The following is a 19,805-nucleotide window of genomic DNA, read 5'->3' as shown; positions in this document are numbered from 1 at the left end:
TTCTCACCAGTCTCAGGCCAATATGTTTTTTTCTGTGCTGGGGACTGAACTCAGAGCCTCATACGAGGCCAGTGCTCTACCCCGAGCCACATCCCCACTCCGGTGGCCCGGCTTTTAAAAGGGCAAAGTCTTTGAGCTGCTGCTTCCTAAGAATGATAGGTAAGGGGCAGCTCATGCAGGAAGACGCTTGGCATCACTGGATGTGGGCCGGCCCCACCCAGGCATACCATCGCACGCGAGAGGAGACCGACATCACCGAGTGTTGGTGAGAATGCAGAGCCACTGCAAAGTCCTGTCTCAAGAGGACACAAGCACACTAGCAAGCGGTCTGGCAGTGTCGCATGTTCTAGCAATGTCACTCATAGTTTACTGATGCACAAACAGGAAGCACATGCGTTAGTACATCCATGTCCACAGCAACTTTATCCAAGAACTGAAAATCACCCCGATGTCCCACTTGTTCACAGGCGCCCTGGCAAACGGGTGGCGACAGGTTTAGTGCGTGGAGTTTTATCAGAACTTCGGATGGGTGCAACACATCAGGGACATCAGAAACCACATTCAAAGGGGAAGAAGCAGGAACTGAAAGAGCACCTGTGGTCCCAGAGCAGCCCGAGCCCAGGCCCCGCGGCGCGGTTCGTGGGGCGGGGGCTGGCTCCCTGGCTGAGCACCCAGTGGCGCTCACGGTGTAGATAGCTCGGTAGCTGCGTGTTCTCTTCTGCCTCGGTCTGGCTGCCTGTTACAAACTCCTTTGTGAGGAGCCCAGTAAGCTGTTCACGTGCTAACTTTTCTCTTTTGGATTCTTGTAGTGTGATAGAACTCAGGGACATTCTACCTCCAAGCTACACCTCCAGCCCGACTTATTTTCAAACAAGATCTAAGTTGCTGAGGCTGGCCTCGAACCTACAATCCTCCTGTCTTAGCCTTCCAAGCACTGAGATTATAGGCCTGTGCCACTATGCCTGGCTTATTCTTTTTTTGTGTGTGGTTCTGGGGATGGAATCTAGGGGCATTCTACCTCTGAGCTACACCCTCAGCCCTATTTTTTATTCTTTATTTTGAAACAGGGTCTCACTGAGTTTGCAGAGGGTCTCACGGGCTGTCCGTGAACCGCAATCCTCCTGCTTCAACCTCCTGAATGCTGGGATTACAAGCGAGTGCCACCATGCCTGGCTTATTCTTTAATTAAAAAAAAAAAATGGAGCTGGATGTGGTGGTGTAAACCTGTAATCCCAGCACTGAAGAGACAGGATTGCAAGTTCAAAGCCATGTACAGTACAGTACATGTGTACAGTAACTTAGTTATAGCCTGTCATGAAAGAAAGGAAGGCTGGGCATGGTGGCGCACGCTTGTAATCCCAGCATTCGGGAGGCTGAGACCGTAGGATCGCGGTTCGCAGACAGCCTCAGCAACTTAGTGAGACCCTGTTTCAAGATAAAGAATAAAAGATAGGGCTGGAGGTGTAGCTCAGAGGTAGAACGCCCCTGGGTTACATCCCTAGTACTGCAAAACATAACAAAACAAAAACAACCCCAGTACAAGATAAACAAGTAAATAAGCGAATTAAAGAATGGACGTCCCCTTTTGATTTAAAGGGGGGCCACCCCCCAGCCCTGGCAGGTGCCCGATGGTGCTGCCAGCTTCGGGGCCCACCTCTGTCCCCCCTGAACCGATGCTGCCATGTCCTCACACCCATCTTGTCTTGGTGTTCAGAAAGGCCTTACCTGTGACTCTGCCCTTCGGGAGAGGCAGTGGCCCTTGGAAAGCGGATGGGCGCAGAGTGCGCTGGAGGACGACTGGTTCGGAGGCAGTCTAGCTGCGGGCTGGGCTCTCACCCCTGCCCTGGGCACGCTGGCCATGTCTGGAGGGTTTTGTTGTGATAGCTAGGTGGGGGTGCTCCTGGCTTCCAGAACAGGGCAGGGATGCCACTACACACCCCACTGTGCTCAGGACGGCCCCCACCACAGCCCTTACCTTTATTTCATAATCCTCATGTTTTTTTGTTGTTTTCTTGGCAGTGCTGGGACTCGAACCCTAGGCTTGTAGATGCCAAGCAAACACTCTACCACTGAGCCACAGCCCAGGCCCACATCATCATCTTAAAGATGAGGAAACTGCCAGGTGTGGTGGCACACGTCTGTAATCCCAGTACTTGAGAGGCTGAGATAGGAGGATTGCAGGTTCAAGGACAGCAGGAGCAATGTAATGAGACTCTCAGCAACCTAGCAAGACTGTTTCAAAACAAAATATAAAAGCCAGGCATGGTGGCGCACGCTTGTAATGCCAGTACCTGGGAGGCTGAGACAGGAGGATTCAGGTTCGAAGCTAGACTCAACAATTTAGTGAGACCCTTCACAGCTTATTGAGACCCTGTTTCCAAATAAAAAATAAAATAGGGCTGAGGGTGGAGCTCAGAGGTAGAATGTCCCTGGGTTCAATCCCCAGTACCACCACCAAAAAAAAAAAAAAAAAAAAAAAAAAAAAAAAAAAAATCCTCCAAAGTATCACACAAATAATAAAGCAGAAAAGGGTTGGGGTGTAGCCCAGAGTTGAATGCCCTGGTTGGGAGTCTATACACACAGACTTTTTGGAGAGGAGTTCCCTTCCCCGGGGTCTGTGTCTCTGGGCTATGGAGCCCAGGTCAGGTCAGAGGTTGTAGCGAGACCAGGAGAGCCCAGAAGACCAGCGCCAGCGATTCCCTGGATGGGCGACTTGCAGGTCCACCGCGCTCCTGACGCCCGGCGGCTGGCCGGCTCCTCTCTGGATGTGCACCGGGGGCCCTGTGCTCGTCTGTGAAGACAGGAAGGACGGGGTCCCCTGAAAATCTTTTAAGTTATTTGAAGGAAAAGAACCAAAAGAAAGGAGGCTGCGACACGCTTACTGCTGACACCTTTTTAATAGGTCAAAGTAACTGTACAGTTCATTATATTCTTCCTGAGAATAATTTATATCCCCCGACAGACTAAAGGGAGGGTATGTTTTTGAAAATCATCTAACAGAATGGATGGTGTGGAGAACCGGACACCTCTGTCCCACTGAACCCTCTCTGGGAAGACAGACACGATGAAGGATCAGTCAGCTCCAGCGGCTGCGAAATAGTCAACATGGCTTTAATCTTTCTTTATAAATTATATAAAAACGGAAAGCAGGGTGATTCGGGAACTTCTCAATGCAGTCTGGAGGTGCTCTGGTACAAAGCATTTCTGCTTCCAAGAGAAATTACACTGCTACAAAAAACTGGCACGTTGTTGTGGTGAAGAGAGCTGAAGTTGTGTCCTGCAGCCAGCTCCCAACCCGCTGCTTCGAGATCCACGTGGAGGGAAAAGCCGGAGAGACCGCGAGGATGGCGGGGTTTTGTTCTTCCTGAAACGACTTGAGTCTTCAAAATAGAGCTTTTATATTCTTCCTTTGTAAGTGGGATTAGCGTATTGCAATGGAAGGGTGTGCTCATAAGCAGGAATCCCAGTCTGGATAATAATTCTTCGGCAAGAAAGAATTCTCAGCCTCCGGGTTTCCTGGGATTCTCACGGTGCTCCTCCTCCCAGGCAGCGAGGGGCCGTCAGGAATCCACAGGCCAGGCCGTCTCCTCCAACACCCCCCAAGCGAACACCAACTGTCCCGCACCTTCTCCAAAGCTTCGGAACGCACAACTTTCACTCCCAGAAAAATGCCACATTTTGGATCCTGGACTTTTCTGAACATCATGATTTTTAAAAACACAACCAAAATGAACCCAAATCAAGATGTGGTTAAACTTGTCCGAGAGGTTCTCGACCAGCTGTCGCTCGGCGGGCGCTGCGGTGCTGGCGACCGAGGACGCGGTCAGGTCCTCGCTGCTGGTGGAAGGCGGCACAAGGGCGCGTCCGCGGCTCAGTGTGGTCTGGCCTGCCCGAGCATCTTAAGCCGGGCCTGGTCGATGGCGTCCAGCAGGTTCTTGGCGTCCACGGCCAGGGCGTGGGCAGCCGTGAGCATCTGCTTCTTGTACTCCTGCTGGAGGCTGGTCATGGCGCACTGCTGCGCCAGCCGCATCTTGCTGATGAGCTCGCCCAGGTCGGAGTTCAGCAGCTTCTGTGCCATCTCGATCTGCAGGGACGAGAGACGGGACGGTCAGGAGAGCGGTGCCCAAGCAACTTTGTGCGAGTTTTCATTCTTTCTTTCTTTTTTTTTTTTTTTTTGCAATACTGGGGACTGAACCCAGGGGCAGTCTACCTCCGAGTTCCACCCCAGCCTTATTTTTTATTCTTTATTTTGAAACAGGGTCTCACTAAAAGTTGCGGAGGGCCTTACTAAGTGGCTGAGGCTGGCATGAACCCCGAGCCTCCTGTCTCAGCCTCCCACAGGCTGGGATTACAAGCGTGCCCACCACGCCCGGCTCACGAGCTTTCTTTTCTTTCTGCAGTGTGTGGGATGGACCCAGGCCCTGAGCATGCTGAGCGGGGCTTTACGGCTGCCCAGGCCCTGCTGGGGGACTTATGAGCTTTGCTTTTGGTGTTTCCACGAGAAACTTTCTTTCCTCCTCTCAATTAAGTCTTCCTCAGAAGCCAGGGGATGTGAAGGCAGCCTTTCCTTTAGAACTCAGTCCGTGGCACGTGCCCATCTGGGGTGTGTGCGCGTCCCCTGCACAGGCCGCCGGGTCCTCGAAGCCCCGCCCAGAGCCCTCACTGCCGCCCCGACGGCCACCCTGCACTCTGCAGTAGGATTCTGGAACTTGAGGCCCCCAGAGACCCCCTAGTGACGTGCTCTCACATCCCGGGGCGGCTGCGACACTTAGTGACTGCCGGAGGTTGTGGTCACGCAGCCGGCTCATCTCCAACCACGGCAGAGTGGGGTCTGGTCTCCGGCCTCACGCTGCATCTGTGTCTCTCCCCTCTATCTCTCTCTATATACTTTCCAGAGCTGCGTGAGGCATGCTCTGTGGAGGTCAGGAGGCGCCTTGGCCACCTTGATGCTGGAGCTGCACAGCACGTGTGCGTGTGGAGACACAGGACGGAGGCAGGGCGCCAGTGGTAAAGTGCTACCACAGGGGACGCTGGGCCAAGGGTCATTTGGAAATTCTGTGTATTAATCTCATGACAGTACTTTTTCAAAGGAAATCTTGCAGCCGGGCATGGTGGGGCACGCCTACACTCTCAGTGTTTGGGAGACTAAGATGGGAGATCGCAGGTTCATGGACAGCTTCGGCAAGTAGTAAGACTTTCACCAACCTAGCAAGACCTCCTTTCAAAATAAAAATAAATGATGCCGGGCGTGGTGGCGCACGCTTGTCATCCCCGCGCTTGGGAGGTGGAGACAGGAGGATCGCGCAGGTTCGAAGCCAGCCGCGCGCGCTGGCTTAGGAGACCCTGTTTCCAAATAAAAATGTAAAAATAGGTCTGGGAGTGTAGCCCGGAAGTAGAAGGGCTTCCAGGAACCCCAGTACCACCAAAAAAAAAAAAAAAAAAAAAAAAAAGAAGCTGGAGGTATTGCTCGGAAATAGAGTGCTCCTGGGTACAATCCCTAGTTCCACAAAATAAATAAATAAATAAATCTTGCAGTATGCTTATAAGATTATTTATTTACTTATTTTTGCAGCACTGGGGACTGAACACAGAGCTTGTCTACCTGTGAGCTACACCCCCAGCTCTATTTTAGATTTTATCTGGAAACAGGGTTTCACTAGGCTGATGAGTCTTACTACTTGCTGAGGCTGTTCTTCAACCTGGGATGCTCCTGTTTCAGTCTCCCAAGTATTGGGGCTACTGGCATGTGCCACCATGCCAGGCTACCCATAAGTTTAAAATAACCTCAAAATAAAAAGTAAAAAGCCACTGGGATGGTGGTGCGCGCTTGTCATCCCAGCATTTGGGAGGCTAAAACAGGAGGATCGTGGTTTGTGGACAGCCTACTTAGTGAGGCCCTCTGCAACTCGGTGAGACCCTGTTTCAAAATAAAGAATAAAAAATCAGGCTGGAGGTGTAGCTTGGAGGTAGAATGCCCCTGGGTTTGGTTTCACCCCAGTACTAGAAAAAAAAAAAAAAAAAAAAAGCCAGTGCAGGCTAGGCTGAAGGACAGCAGGGCCACTCTCCGATCAGAGCAGACAGCTGGAGGTGGCGGGCTGGTGTGTGCGCCGCTGAGGACGGGGACTCTCTCTGCTGTCTGTAAGTCGCTCCGATGGGCAGATCTGCCCAGAGCGGATGGGAGGTGAGGACTGCTGCCAGGAGGTGGCGTTTTGGGGGAACTCTGATCCCTTAAGGTTATTAAAAACACATCTATTAATTAAAAAACGTTTACATCTCTACTTTTTGTGTGTGATATACTAAGGATCAAACCTAGAGCCTTACACATGCTAAGGGACCACTGAGCCACACCCCAGGTCCCCCCTGAGCTGCACCCCCAGCCCTGACCCTCCTGTCTCAGCCTCCCGAATGCTGGGCTTACAAGCGTGTCGGCACGCGCTTTGAGAAATTGTATTTTGAGATAGCATTTGGCCGAGTTGCTCAGACTGACCTGGAAGTTGTGATGCTCCTCCTCAGCCTTCCCAGAAGGCGCTTTCTTTGCGTCACTAATTCAAAGGAAAAGCCAGTATCCCTTGCAAACACCAGTATTTCTGGAGCTTAAGGAGGCGCACCTCTTGCTGCAGGGTCACAGCGCCACCTGCGCCCACCCGCTCTGGTGGCAGGCGTCTCCCCTGCGCTGCCCCGGAAGGCCAGCACTGGTGAGAGCCACCACTGCACAGCGCCAGGGCCAGCGGACGCCCCCCGAGCGAGCGGCCAGCCAGGACTGAGCCTACCTCTCGGTGCGTGCTGGCTGGGAGGACAGGGATGGTCTCGTCCACGGTGGCCAAGAGCGTCCGCAGGGCCAAGCCAACCTCCTAGCGGAGAGAACAGGCGGTGTCAGAGCGTAGCACCAGGGCCGGCCAGGGGCTTCCCGCCCGCCCCCCAAGCCCTGGCATGTGTGTGGCTTTGTTTCCCTCCTACTAGGATTTTTCTTTTTTGTTGTTGCTGTTGTTACTGGTGTTACTGGGCATCCTACCTCTGGGCTACACCCCAGCCCTTTTTGTTTTATCTTTTAAAAATTTTAACCAGGTCTCACTAAGTTGTTGCGAGTCCAAGTTGCTGGGGCTGGCCTCAAACCTGCGATCCTCCTGCTTCAGACTCCCAAGTACTGGGATTACAGGTGTGTACCACCATGCCTGGCTGCTTTCTACTAGTTTAAAGGAAAATATCTGTGCTTCATTTTCTTAGCACTGACTGCATCTATTTTTTTTTTTTTTTGTGGCACTGGGGGTGGAACCCAGGGGCTTCTCTACTCCCGGGCTACACACCCAGACCTATTTTATACTTTATTTGGAAGCAGGGTCTCACTAAGTAGCTGAGAGCCTCACTCAGTAGCCGAGGCTGGCTTCGAACCTGTGCGATCCTCCTGTCTCAGCCTCCCAAGTGCTGGGATTACAAGCGTGCCCACCACGCCCGGCCTGGCTGCATCTATTATAAGGCTTTTTTCCTCACTGAAGATGCAGATCTCTGGTGGTCCAGTAACGCCCAACAGAACGTGCCTCGGAACAGCAGCTCAGGCGAGAAGCTGATAAACACGGCGGTCTGGAAGCAGCCTTCCCCGTCGTCCCTCCCCAGGCTGCCAGGCAGACCCCAGCGCCCTCATGGCCCCAGCCAGCCCTGCCAACGCCGGGCTAGGACGACACCACCATCTGCCGCTCCACGCAAACCACGTGGGAGCTGGAGAGCAGGGCCCGCTGGAGGGGAGCACCAGGACTTTACATTTCTATCTCTTCCTATGGCGCTCCTTCTGTGGCTCAGATACGTGACGCCTGAAATGCAGGATGACACACGGAGTAGGAGCGGAGTGGGGGAGCGTGCGCTCCATGGTCAGGCGGCGCACGGCAGGCGCCATCTGCCGAACCACGGTCAGGCTCCCTCGCGCAATTCTGTCACACATGCCAGGAATGGAGACGCTGCAACGGCTCCAGCTGGGCTGCCCTACTCCTTCTGACCTTGTCACCCTCGGTCCGCGAGAGCAGGTCACTGCCCGAACGCGCTCTGCGGTGTGTGGCCGTACCAGCCGAGAGCGCACGGTCAGAAGCCGCCTGCGAACGCCAATGTGAGCAAAATCCTCGGCGTCCTGGCTACTGTTTTGTTTCTGTTTTATTCTCACGTGGCTCTGGGTGTGACCTAATGTTCATTCATTAGACATTTTAGCAGCTGTCGCAGGAGCACGGTGCAGTGGTGTGTGCCTGTCATCTCAGTACTTGGGAGGCTGAAACAGGAAGATGCAGGCTTGAGGCCAGCCTTGGCAACTCCGAGAGACTCTGTTTCAAACTAAAAAATAAAAAGGGCTGGGGGAAGCCGGGCCTGGTGGTGCACGCTTAACCCCAGCATTTGGGAGGCTGAGAAAGGAGGATCACAGTTCATGGACAGCCTCCAGTGACTTAGTGAGGCCCTTTGTAACTCAGTGAGACTGTTTCAAAATAAAGAATAAAAAATAGGGCTGGGGTAGAGTGCCTCTGAGTTCCACCCCCAGTTCCAAAAGAAGAGGGCTGGGGTGTAGCTCTGAGACGAATGCTCCAGCACCAACACACCTGGCAGAGTGGACTGGGAAACATGACTGCTTTAAGCAGCATTTTCCACAGTGGTGGTTTACAAAACGCTGCTGGGAAATTGGTCATAACCACACCAAAAAAGTCGTTTCCATTTCACAACTCAACAACAAAAAACAATCTCATTAAAATACGGGCAAAGAGCTGGGTGTGGTGCACACGCTTGTCATCCCCGCATTGGGAGGCTGAGACAGGAGGATCCAGGTTCGAGAGCAGCCTTAGCTACTTAATGAGGCCCTCTGCAACTCAGTGAGACCCTGTTTCAATATAAAGACTAAGCTGGGCGTAGTGGCGCACGCCTGTAATCCCCACGCTTGGGAGGCGGAGACAGGAGGAGCGCGCAGGTTTGAAGCCAGCCTCGCTGGCTTAAGAGACTCTGTTTCTAAATAAAATATAAAATAGGTCTGGGAGTGTAGCCCGGAGGTAGAAGGGTTTCCATCCCCAGTACCACCCAAAAAAAAAAAAAAAAAAAAAAAAAAAAAATTGGGCTGGGGTGGAGCTCAGAAAAAAAACACGAAGGACTTTGAAACCAAAGTGAGACAAATGGCCAAAAGCACAGGAAAGACGCTCTGCACCTGCGCGTGCGCCGCGCCACACCAGGAGACAGCACGCGCACCTTGGGGTAGCCAGCCACGACCACAGGCAGAAGGACGCGTGCGCGCGCTGGCTGTAAGTCACACGGTGACAGTCCCGCATGATCTCAGGGACAGAACCACCCCGTGCCTCCGAGATCCGAGAGCAGACCTTGAAGAGGCATTTGTACCCCCGCTGTGTGGCGGCGTCGTCAGGATGACCGCAAGGCAGAGCACATGCGCAAGGTATGGTGGCACCCACAGCCCACCGCATGGCGGGGCCTTGGGACGTCACTCCTGTCGGGGCCCACTCGGCTGGACCGAGATGGCACCCAGGCTTGTTGCCAGCGTGGACTCAAGATGGCGCCTAGGCATGTTGCCAAGTCACGAGGCTCACGAGGCTGGCGGTGCCCTGAGCCTGCGCAGTGAGCCCTATCAGGCGTCCTACGGATGATTAGTGACGCAGCGCCTCGTGCTACCACCAGCCCGCCTATGAGAGGGTTAGAAATCTGCATGCCCTAGCTGTGGGAAGCTTGGGGTTGGTGGAGGGATGAGGGAGGGGTTATGAGACTGATATATTTGCCTGCTGTGCGCATTGAGAGAAAATGCCGGGGAACGCAGGGGCACGCAGGGGAAGCATCGTCAACAGACTCGGCATTTGTGTCTTCTTTCTTGGGGCTCTGCGGGACGCGACACACTCCCAGTTAAAGGAGCCAGTTGCAGCCGGACATGGTGGCGCCCGCTTGTCATCCCAGCATTTGGGAGGCGGAGACAGGAGGATCATGGTTAGCAGACAGCCAGAGATGGCTATTGACAACGTGAAGGTGTTTAACGCCTCTTAATGGCATGGGCGAGGTGTGAACTTAACATGTATTTTACCATCACAGAAAAACAAGTGTGTTCACGTATGTTTCTGAGACACCGGTTCAGAGCATGTCTGAGAGCACTCGGAGGCGCAGGACGCCGCTGAGCACTGGAGCCACAGCCTTGTTCGGAGAGCGTCCGCCACTGCCCCCAGGCCCACTCCAGGAACACGATTTGGACAATGGTAGGCTACCAGTGTATCTTTTTCTCTTCTATTCTTTTGAAAGAATAAAACCTTTCAACAAGCCCCCACAGACCCACCCTCAGCTTAAGCAAAGCCCCAAGGAAACTCAAACTCCCCGTGTGCCGTCCCGCCCGCTCCCCAGGCCTAGCACCTGGGTCCCCGCTCGGTCTCCCGGTGGTCTCAACGTGACAGCCGGCTCAGACTGCGGCTTGCTACTTGCATTTGAGACTACATCCATGAGCAATGGCGAGCACCTGTGCCCCTGCAGGACACCCCTGTCCTAGCGTCTACGACAGGAGGACACAGGGAGCAGCAGCGGTCACAGTGCCGGGCGCAGGGACCCTGGAGCGGCCCCTTCACCCACGGGCTCACCTTCACCATGGGGACGTACTCCTCGGGCGGGGCCGGCTGGATCTTGCTGGACATCTCGATGACTGCCTTCACCAGGCCCGTCACGTTCTCGTACACCCTGTCGTTGGACCGGTCCAGGTTGGCAGTGGGCGGGGGGCTGATTTCCTGGGGCTGAAGCTGACAGTACAGAAGCAGGTCACTCCTCTACCCGCCAGCAGAGGGCGTGCTACCGCCATAGCTAAGCTAGTCTTTTAACAGAGATCAAAGCAGATTGCTTGGCTGGACTTGGTTGGTTGTATGGGACAATAGTTCAGTTTGAGGATAGTGGCAAAGTAATTCATCCAAGGGATAAACAGACAAGGCTGTGGTTTTCCTACTTTGAACTCGGTTAAAGGAAATGAGATCATACGCGCTACACTGAAATCCCCGGATTCTTTCAGAGAAGTGGTGATTCAAAGTCCCCATGCCCCAAATCACTCACAAGACACAACCCGTACACTTTACATCTCTGAGAACTTTGCGTAATGCTAAACGATCACTCTACACCAACACTAGTGCTGCTCTGCAGGAAGCCCCTCAGCGCTCGGCGGGCTGCGGTGCGCTCTTCAAGACAGGCCCAAGCACGAGCTCTGCTTTCAGGGGACCCGGCCCACCTGCAGAAGGCTCCTGAGGGGCACCCGGGGGAGGCGGGGCTTCCTGCGGCTCTGGGCTGTTGGGGGACCTGGCCTGCCAGCCCCACCTCCCTCCCTGATAAACACCCACCCAGGGCCTGGCTATCTTGGGGACACCCACAAATGTCCCCAAGATAGCCCGAGCGCTAAGGCGGATGACACGGGGCCTCCAGGGAATCAATCTGTCAGTACCAAAACACCCATACTGGGGGCTGGGGTAGCTCAGTGCTTGGCTGGCACACAAAGGCCATGTGTTTGAACCCCAGCACCAAGGGCAGAGTCACACTAGATTTAAAAGGACTGTGCGAGTGTTTCAGACTCAGCCGCAGCGCATTGCACCGTGGCTGCTCAGCCATGGGCCTGTTCCCTGTGCTGTCTGAGACAGCCCACTCCTGAACTCTTGGGTGTTGTGGCCCAAGCAGGCTGCAACAAACTCTGTGTTGGGTCCAAAGAGGGCGTGTGAGACCAAAGAGGGCGAGAATAGCGCATTCGCCGAGCTGTTCACTGTCTCTGGAAGCACAAACGCTGCCCTAGCGCCTGCAGTCGCAGAGGTGTAGAACCAAGCTGGCTCCCTCCCAGCGGCTCCCCGCTCGCTCGTCCAGTCACAGGCAGAGGGCTAGGTGTGATCGGGCGAGCTAGACAGACACACAGACAACAACGTGCTTACCCTCCATGGCTATTGTTGAACGGAAGGTGAGGAAAGTTAAAAGAAATTTACATTGGAAGGGAAAAAAGAAAAACAATGTTAATAAGGCAGCAGATAACCCACCAACACCAGCAGAACACACAAGCGCTAGCTGCGAGCCCCCAGCTCCGCTGCTCAGGGCAACAGTGTGTCTCGTAGCCACGCCATGCACTGCGCTCACCCCAAGATACATGCGAAGCCAGGGGTGACAGCGGGCAGCTGCCAAGAACCAACCCGACGAGGCCTCTTCCAGCGAGAGGGGATGTCTCACTACTGGAAATTGCCTTCTGATTTCCAGAGGATCAGGGAGAAACTGCTCAACCCTCAGTTCCCATGCCCGGCCCCGGTGCATCCCGGGAAATCTGTACCAGCAACGAGCCACGCTATCTTGAGGAAGACTGCTGGCTTGGGTTATTTAAGTATAACCAAAACCCTTCTTTTGAGCCAGTTCTTCCAGCAGGTTCCATGACTTTGAGCTGTTTAATTTGCCATCTTCCTCCACGGTACGACCCTGCCTGTCCTCTGTGCCTGAGCAGGGGGAGTGGATGGGAGATGGAGCAGCCCCGGCCCTCAGAGCTGCCTCAAGGCAGATGTGCTCTCCGCTGCAGAGGCCAGGTGCACAGGTGCACTCCTCCAGGAACCTCAGCAACCCACACCCACAGAGCTCGAGAGGAGAACAAGCCTACAGATTCTCCTCTGCATGGACAATCTGGAGACTTCATCTTTGCAGAACGGCCCGTGCTTCCTGAGGAGGGTGCCAGGGAGCACTCCACCAAGAGACTGGTGACCCCAGGAGGCGGAGACCCGTCCACTGCAACCTGCTTAAGGCTTCTGCTATTGACTTATTTGTTTGTGTATGTGTCCACCTTGTATCACCAGAGGCACTCCACAATGTTTCTAGGGACAGAAGCAAGGCTTGGTTTGGAGAAACAAAGTTACTGGCTGCCTGCTTTCTGCTTTCTGGAGTCCAGCAATTTGGAAATTCCTGCACCACTCTGTACAGATGCAGCCAGTTCTGACCTCCCTGGCCGAGACTTGAAGACTCGGAAGGAGAACCCCGAATGGGGTGTGGCTCAGGGAAAGCATGTGCCTAGGGGGCACGAGGGCCTGCATCGTATCCCCGCACCCCAAAGTAAAGCCACAGGGAATGAAGACTACCTGGATGAACCTTTGGTTATAGGTAAAGGTGAACATTTCCATATCAAAATCCTGCTCTTTCAGGCCACCTTTAATAATCTCCACCAAATGAACAGACAGTGAAGAAATGGAGACAGGTGCCTCTCGTTACTTCCCCTGTAACCCCTGCTTAGCGCATGCCCGGTAAGCACCGTTCCTGTCAAATCGACTCCTTGCTCAATCCCTGGGCTAAGGAGGCCCGGGCCCCGCATCAACTTCTAGGCTCGGGCTTACATGATAACACGAGCCTTTTCAAAGAGAGGGGCTAGGAAGCTGTGCCCCAGGAGCAGCCCACGCTGGGTGCCGAGCCCTGCAGGGCGGCCAAGCCCTCTGGAGACGGCTCTGCAGGTCTGCTCCCGACGGGCACCGGGACCCCACCTGCCTAGCTGCAGGCTCACATGCCCTGGGCCTAGCAAGGTGTTCTCTTCCCGGGGACCAGCACTGACCCTTTGAGACAACACACGTGCCTATGACCACGGGTCAGTGGAGTCTCTTTGGCGTGGGTCCTGCAAGCAGAGCAGGAGTGCAACCTGTGGGTCACAGCCAGCACTGGCCCAGCCACGGAGCCACGTGACCTGGAACGAGCCGCTGGCCCTCTCATGAGGAGTTGTAATCTTGCATGAAAAATGCGACCCACATGGCCTTGGGAGGCTGCAGGGTTTAATTGCCAGGGGGAGGCTGCTGTAGGTGGTGGGGAAGGGTGAACCCAAGCTTGACTGGAGACAGGTGGTGACATGGTGGGGCCGGGCTGGGAGGCCGCCTGCTCCCTCTGGTGGACAGCGAGGAGCTTCTCCTCCCCACCCCAGTGGGGAGCAGTCCTGCGCTCCCGGGGAACCAGGAAGGGCAGGACAGTGCTGTCCCAGGAGATGGAGACTGAAGCACCCTCGGCTAAGCTCAAGCCTGCGGCTCTGCTTGCGTCAGCATGGCCCCAGCAAAAAAGGCTCTGGGGTCATTTTACAAGAGGATTCTGCTCCCAGGTGTTCCACAAAGCCACATTAATAAACTTGGCAATCGTAGGCCCAGAGAAGGTCCCACTTACCCCAGGCATCCTGGCTTAATTAATTTTTAAAACCAGAAGCAATCTCAACACCGTATTCTAAAGACACATTCTGCCTGATGGGAGGACGGTGCTGGCAGAAAGGACAGAGGAGCGCTCCGCTGGGCCAGCCCTGCAGGCTCCTGCCCGGCCTGCACCTCAGCACCTCAAGTCGCTCACACCCATGCCGCGTTTGCACTCGCCAGCTGAGAGGGCGCAGCAGCAGCCTCGTCCCCGCCCCCGCCCCCCAGGACTCCACCAGCCGCCCACCTTGACGCCCTCGTTGTAGCTGTCCCCAGGGCTGCTGAGGCTGGCCAGGCTGCCCAGGTGGCCAGGGGCTCCGGGCCGAGGCGGCTTCTTTGGTGGGGCTGCAGGATCTGGTGGGGCGGAGGGAGTCCACGATGGACACAGGGAAAGGAAGACAGATGTCAGACGGACGCATCCAAGCATGCGCGTACACACACACGCACACATGCCAGCCCTGCGTCCTCTGATGCACCGCACCATGCGGTCTGCTTTGGATTACCCGCGCCGCGGGCTGAGGTGGTAACCACCGTACTCGCTGTGGTCTGCTGAGGAAGACCGGGCACCCACAGCTGACACCACACATGCCCGACCTGCTCCCGCCAGGCGCCCCCTCCACACGCGCCCACAAGCGGCCCGTTCCTTCACTGACCTGGTTTGCCCACGGGCTGATAGATGTGTTGGTTACCAGTCTGCGGGAGGAGAAACACGTCGTCAGCGCGCACAGCAGTAGGGCCCGTCCCGCCCGCCTCCCTGCCCACATCCCCTGGAGCTCTGCTGGACGCTGGGCATCTAGATGAACAAGATGGGGCTGCCCGAGCTCCGGCAGGGTGTGGGACGAGGACAACACGAAGGCGCCAATGGGCGTGGATGGGGCTGAGAGGCAGATATGCGGCTTGGGCCACAAATGCGCTGTCAAACAAGCGTGAAATGCTCATAAACCACAGGCCAGCGCAGCACCCACATCCACTGACCCCGTGCTCAGGACCGCACCCCACACCCATCACAGGAGTCGGCCGGCAATGACATGGACTCCTGTCTGGAGCCCTGGAGCAGTGTGCGCCTGGCCAGGGCGTTACAGCCCAGACAACGGCCCAGCCAGAGAAGCACACCACAGCCTTGCGTATCTGCCCGGGTCAGGGATGAGACGCCTTCACTCAAGACCAGTCCTCCTCCAGGCTGTCCTGCCTAGACACAGTTAAAATTATCCGGAGCCGGCATGGCAACACATGCCTGTGATCCTAGTACTTGGGAGGCTGAGATAAGAGGACCACAGGTTCAGGGACAGCCTCGGCAAGTAGTGAGACTCTCATCACCCCAGTGAGACCCTGTAGCTCGGGGGCAGAATACCCTGGGCTCAAACCCACAACTGGTAAGGTATTGTTTTTTTTCAATGTGGTACTGGGTACTGAGACAGGGCCCTGCATGTTAGGTTAAGTGCTCTCCCGCTGAGCTGCAGCCCCAGCCGGACCTGTTATTACTATTTTTTTAAGCTTAAGTAATTTTATTATTACAAAGGCAGAAAGAAGGGGCAGAATTTTACAAAGTGCTGCATTAAAGAGATAAATGTAGTGGAATAACTTGAAAATTCTTGTTCTTAGCTATCTGTAGAAAAGAATAGCCAGAACCTGTCTGCTGTAAGCTTAAGCCATTTTATTATTACAGAGGCAGAAAGAAGAGACAGAATTTATAAAGCACTGCATTAAAGAGATAAATGCAGTGGAGTAACTGGAAAATAAGTTACTCATATGTTATTCTAAAATTCTGAATACAAGCTGAATGTGGTGGGCACGCTTGTAATCCCAGTACTTGGGAGGCTGAGAAAGAAGGGTTGCAGTTTGTGGTCAGCCTCAGCTACTTAGTGAGGCCCTCTGCAACTCAGTGAGTCCCTGTTTCAAAATAAAGACTAAAAATTAGGGCTGGGTGTGGTGCTACATGCTTGTAATTCCAGTACTTGGGAGGCTGATCCAGGAGGATTGTGCAGGTTTGAAACCAGCCTCAGCTACTTAGTTGAGGATCTCAGCAACTTAGTGAGAGTCTGTTTCCAAATGAAATATGAAATAGTTTGGGGTGTAGCCCGGAGGTGAGGTAGAATGCCCCTGGGTTCCATCTGTAGCAACACACACACACACACACACACACACACACACACACACACACACACACAGATGGCTGGGGGTGTAGCTTGGAGGTAGAATGCCCCTAGGTTCAATCTCTTGTACTGAAAAAAAAGTCTAAATACAACGTCATCTTGAAAGGACGTGGAGGGGTCAAATTTACACCAGCCCGTAGCCCAAGTCTATTCACTGTTCACACACACAACCTACACTGCTCTCAGCCAAAGGGTTCTCTCTGAAACAATGACACATTTTCTTTCTTCTTTCTTCCTTCCTTTACACACACACACACACACACACACTCCCCCCCCTCCTCTCTTTCTTTTATTTTATTTTTAGTGGTACTGGGGTTCCTGGAAACCCTTCTACCTCCGGGCTACACTCCCAGGCCTATTTTTTTTTAAATATTTTTAAAACTGGAAACAGGGTATCTTAAGCCAGCAAGGCTGGCTTTGAACCAGTGCGCTCCTGTCTCTGCCTCCCAAGCACGGGGATTACAAGCGTGCGTCACCACGGCCAGCTAACAATGACACATTTTCAAAATGTTAAAGCCAAAGTGTTTCGAGAAATGGTCCAAAGACAAATTATTATCTTTAGATAAGGAAAAAAGAAAAAGCTGGACAAGGCCCCGGCGTCACCTGTCCCAGAAAGGAAGCAGGGTCTGCTGAGCCGCGGGTCCTGCCGTCCAGCACTGAAACGGGGTGCCCAGGCGATTGTCTCCCCAGCCCAGCCTACTCATCTGCACAGTGCAGATGACACCAGGGCCTGAGGTGGTGGGGTGAGTGAGCACCCCACGCAGAGTCCTCGCGGAAGACGGCCCAGCACTTTGCAGCACTGAGTACTTTTCCTTTCTTCTTCTTCCTCTTTTTTCTTTTTCTGTGGGGATTGAGCCAGGGGCATTCTATCTCCGAGCTACACACCAGTCCTTTTTACTTTTTTATTTAAAACAGGGTCTCGCAAGGCTACGAGAGTCTACTACATTGCTGAGGCTGCCCCAAACAAAGCCTGTGGTCCTCCTGTGTCGGCCTCCTAAGCTGGGCAGGCTGTTCAGTTAGTACCAAGCTCTTCTCTCCTGTCCGGGAAGTCTGGCACACGTAAGGACGGCAACACCGGCAGGCCTGTCGCTCGCTGCCCCGCACGTTCTTAGGCGAAGCATCTCTGAAAATCCCTCCACGCAGGCCTCATCGACTCATTCTACATGTGTTCTTTTTGCGGTACTGGGGATTGAGTCCTGGGGCATTCTACCTCCGGGTTACACTCCCAGACCTATTTTTTAATATTTTACTTGGAAATAGGGTCTCACTAAGCTGCTGAGGCTGGCTTCAAACCTGTCCAATCCTCCTGTCTCAGCCTCCCAAGCGCTGGGATTACAATCATGCACCGCCACGCCCGGCTTTGTTTTTTATTTTGAAACAGAGTCTTGCTAGGTCTAGTCTCACTACTTGCTGAGGCTGTCCTCAAACCTCCGATCCTCCTGTCTCAGTCTCCCAAACACTGGATTGCAGGTGTGTGCCACCACACTCCGCTCATTCTACATGTTCTCTGAGTATCTTCTATGTGACACATACTGGGAAACAAAGAACATGCCAAATGACAACTTGTATGCACCGACAGTCAAGACAGGCACATACTTTAAAGGTCACAGTGTTTGGCTTATGCCCAAAAGCCTCTATGAATAATGGAGCAGAAAACGTCTGTATCTGAGAAGGGATTCTGTATAGTGTGTGTGTGTGTGTGTGTGTGTGTGCGCGCGCGCGCGTGTGTATAATTTTTTCTTTGTGGGTCTGAGGATGGAACCCAGGGGCATTCGACTTCCGAGCTACACCCCCTGCCCCATTTTTTACTGTTTATTTTAAAACGAGGTCTAAGTTGCAGAGGGCCTCATAAGTAGCTGAGGCTGTCCATGACCCGCAATCCTCCGGTCTCAGCCTCCTGAATGCTGGGATTACAAGTTTGTGCCACCACGCCTGGCTTACATGGTATATTTTAATAATCCTAGTCAAAATGCTCACTTCAGAGTGGAATTTTCTGTCCAACATAACAAACAAGTATGCACATCCTCTAAAGTTGGTGGCCCACACATGCGGGTTTTCAGTGAGACACAGTGCTAAGCGGGGCGATGCTCACCGGACCCTGAAGACCCCCGTCCTCCCTGTCGATGCTGCCTCGAGAGAGCCTCACGTCGGGTTTCTAGAGGGGAAAAAGAAATCCATATCATTTTTTATTTGAAAACCAGTGCAAATTCAGTTCAAAATTGCTCTCATCACATAACCATCCTGTGCCGTGGCTGGCCCTCCAGCCTCCGCCCCCGGCCTTCTCCGGTTGGGACCGTTTCCTGACACGCGCTCAGTATTTCCCAGTCTACCCTGACCGATCCGGTCCCCGTGGCACTGCGCCAGAGCGCCCCCATGGAGCTACACCTCCATGTCAGGTGTGCGTCCTCTCCGGGATGGGCGAACTGTGCTCTGCCCACGCCGCAGCCTCCCTCAGGGCAGGTAACAAGCCGCAGGCTGCCGCAAGGTGAAGGCGGAACTCGTGCATTGCCCCTGAATCCAGGGCACGCTTGAGCTCACCTGTGAAAAACTTCCTTTTCAAAAATATACATACTCTGCCAGGCGCGGTGGCGCGCACTTGTAATCCCAGCATTTAGGAGACTGAGACAGGAGGATCACGGTTCATGGCAGGCCTCAGCTTCTTCATGAGGCCCTTTGCAACTCAGTGAGACCCTGTTTCAAAATAAAGAATAAAAAGTCGGGCGTGGTGGCGCATGCTTGTAATCCCCGCGCTTGGGAGGTGGAGATAGGAGAATCGTGCAGGTTCGAAGCCAGACCTGTTTCCAAATAAAAAATATAAAATAGGTCTGAGAGTGTAGCCCGGCGGTAGAAGGGCTTCCAGGAACCCCAGTACCACCAAAAAAAAAAAAAAAAAAAAAAAAAGACCCCAAAAAACCACAACATAAAGAATAAAAAAATGAGGCTGAGGGTGTCATTCAGAGGCAGATGCCCCTGGGTTCCATCCCCAGTAGGACGAAAATAAATATATCTCTCTATATTTATACATATGGACTTTTACTAGTGTATTATAGAGCCGCATCATAATGTAGTTCAAAATGGAGAAAGAACCCCCCCACCCCCAATACTGAGGAAGGGGCCCAGGGGCGTTCTAACTCCGAGCTACACCCCAGCCCTGGTTTTATTCTTTATTATTTCTTCAGGCCATGTCCAGAGCAGCCTCGGCCTCAGGCTGGCAGGTCAGAGGTCACTAAACACGAGCAGCGAGGACCTGCTCACGCGAAGCCACTGGGCAGACGGCACGCTGCCCGCTGCCCGCAGTCAGGCTTTCTTCTGGAAAGTACTGTGAGAGCAGTGACACCGCAGCTCATAGATCAGCCAACACCGGTGCCTCACCAGGAATTCCCACGTGCGCACCCACACTGAGGCGACACAGGAGAAGCCCTTACCAAAGCATTAGGAGTGTACAGCTTGGTATCTGCTATTTACTTACAAGTAGTTCAGGAAAGAAAAGTGCATTAAA

At 53.8% G+C, this 19,805-nt stretch overlaps 1 protein-coding gene across 27 annotated transcripts in view; it reads right to left on the bottom strand.

The window, feature by feature from the left end:
- Nucleotides 1-3,871: 3,871 nt before the first annotated feature.
- Nucleotides 3,872-19,805, bottom strand: part of PTK2 (protein tyrosine kinase 2) — a gene marked incomplete at both ends in the record, with an annotated part of 164,837 nt that continues 148,903 nt past the window's right edge. For 11 of the 27 annotated variants that reach the window (XM_080694191.1, XM_080694212.1, XM_080694214.1 and 8 more), the window contains 7 exons: nucleotides 3,872-4,084; nucleotides 6,771-6,851; nucleotides 10,584-10,739; nucleotides 11,901-11,909; nucleotides 14,401-14,507; nucleotides 14,807-14,846; nucleotides 18,399-18,461. In XM_080694191.1, coding sequence (XP_080550317.1) covers nucleotides 3,872-4,084; nucleotides 6,771-6,851; nucleotides 10,584-10,739; nucleotides 11,901-11,909; nucleotides 14,401-14,507; nucleotides 14,807-14,846; nucleotides 18,399-18,461 — 669 coding nt within the window. The remainder of the gene's footprint in view (nucleotides 4,085-6,770; nucleotides 6,852-10,583; nucleotides 10,740-11,900; nucleotides 11,910-14,400; nucleotides 14,508-14,806; nucleotides 14,847-18,398; nucleotides 18,462-19,805) is intronic. The other 16 variants (XM_080694202.1, XM_080694213.1, XM_080694215.1 and 13 more) reach the window with 5 other exon arrangements.

The sequence above is a fragment of the Muscardinus avellanarius genome, assembly GCF_963383645.1.
Source record: "Muscardinus avellanarius genome assembly, chromosome: 4".
Classification (NCBI taxonomy): Eukaryota; Metazoa; Chordata; class Mammalia; order Rodentia; family Gliridae; genus Muscardinus; species Muscardinus avellanarius.
The sequence above is the reverse complement of the archived record's forward strand: the minus strand, read 5'-3'. Positions and strand labels throughout refer to the sequence as shown.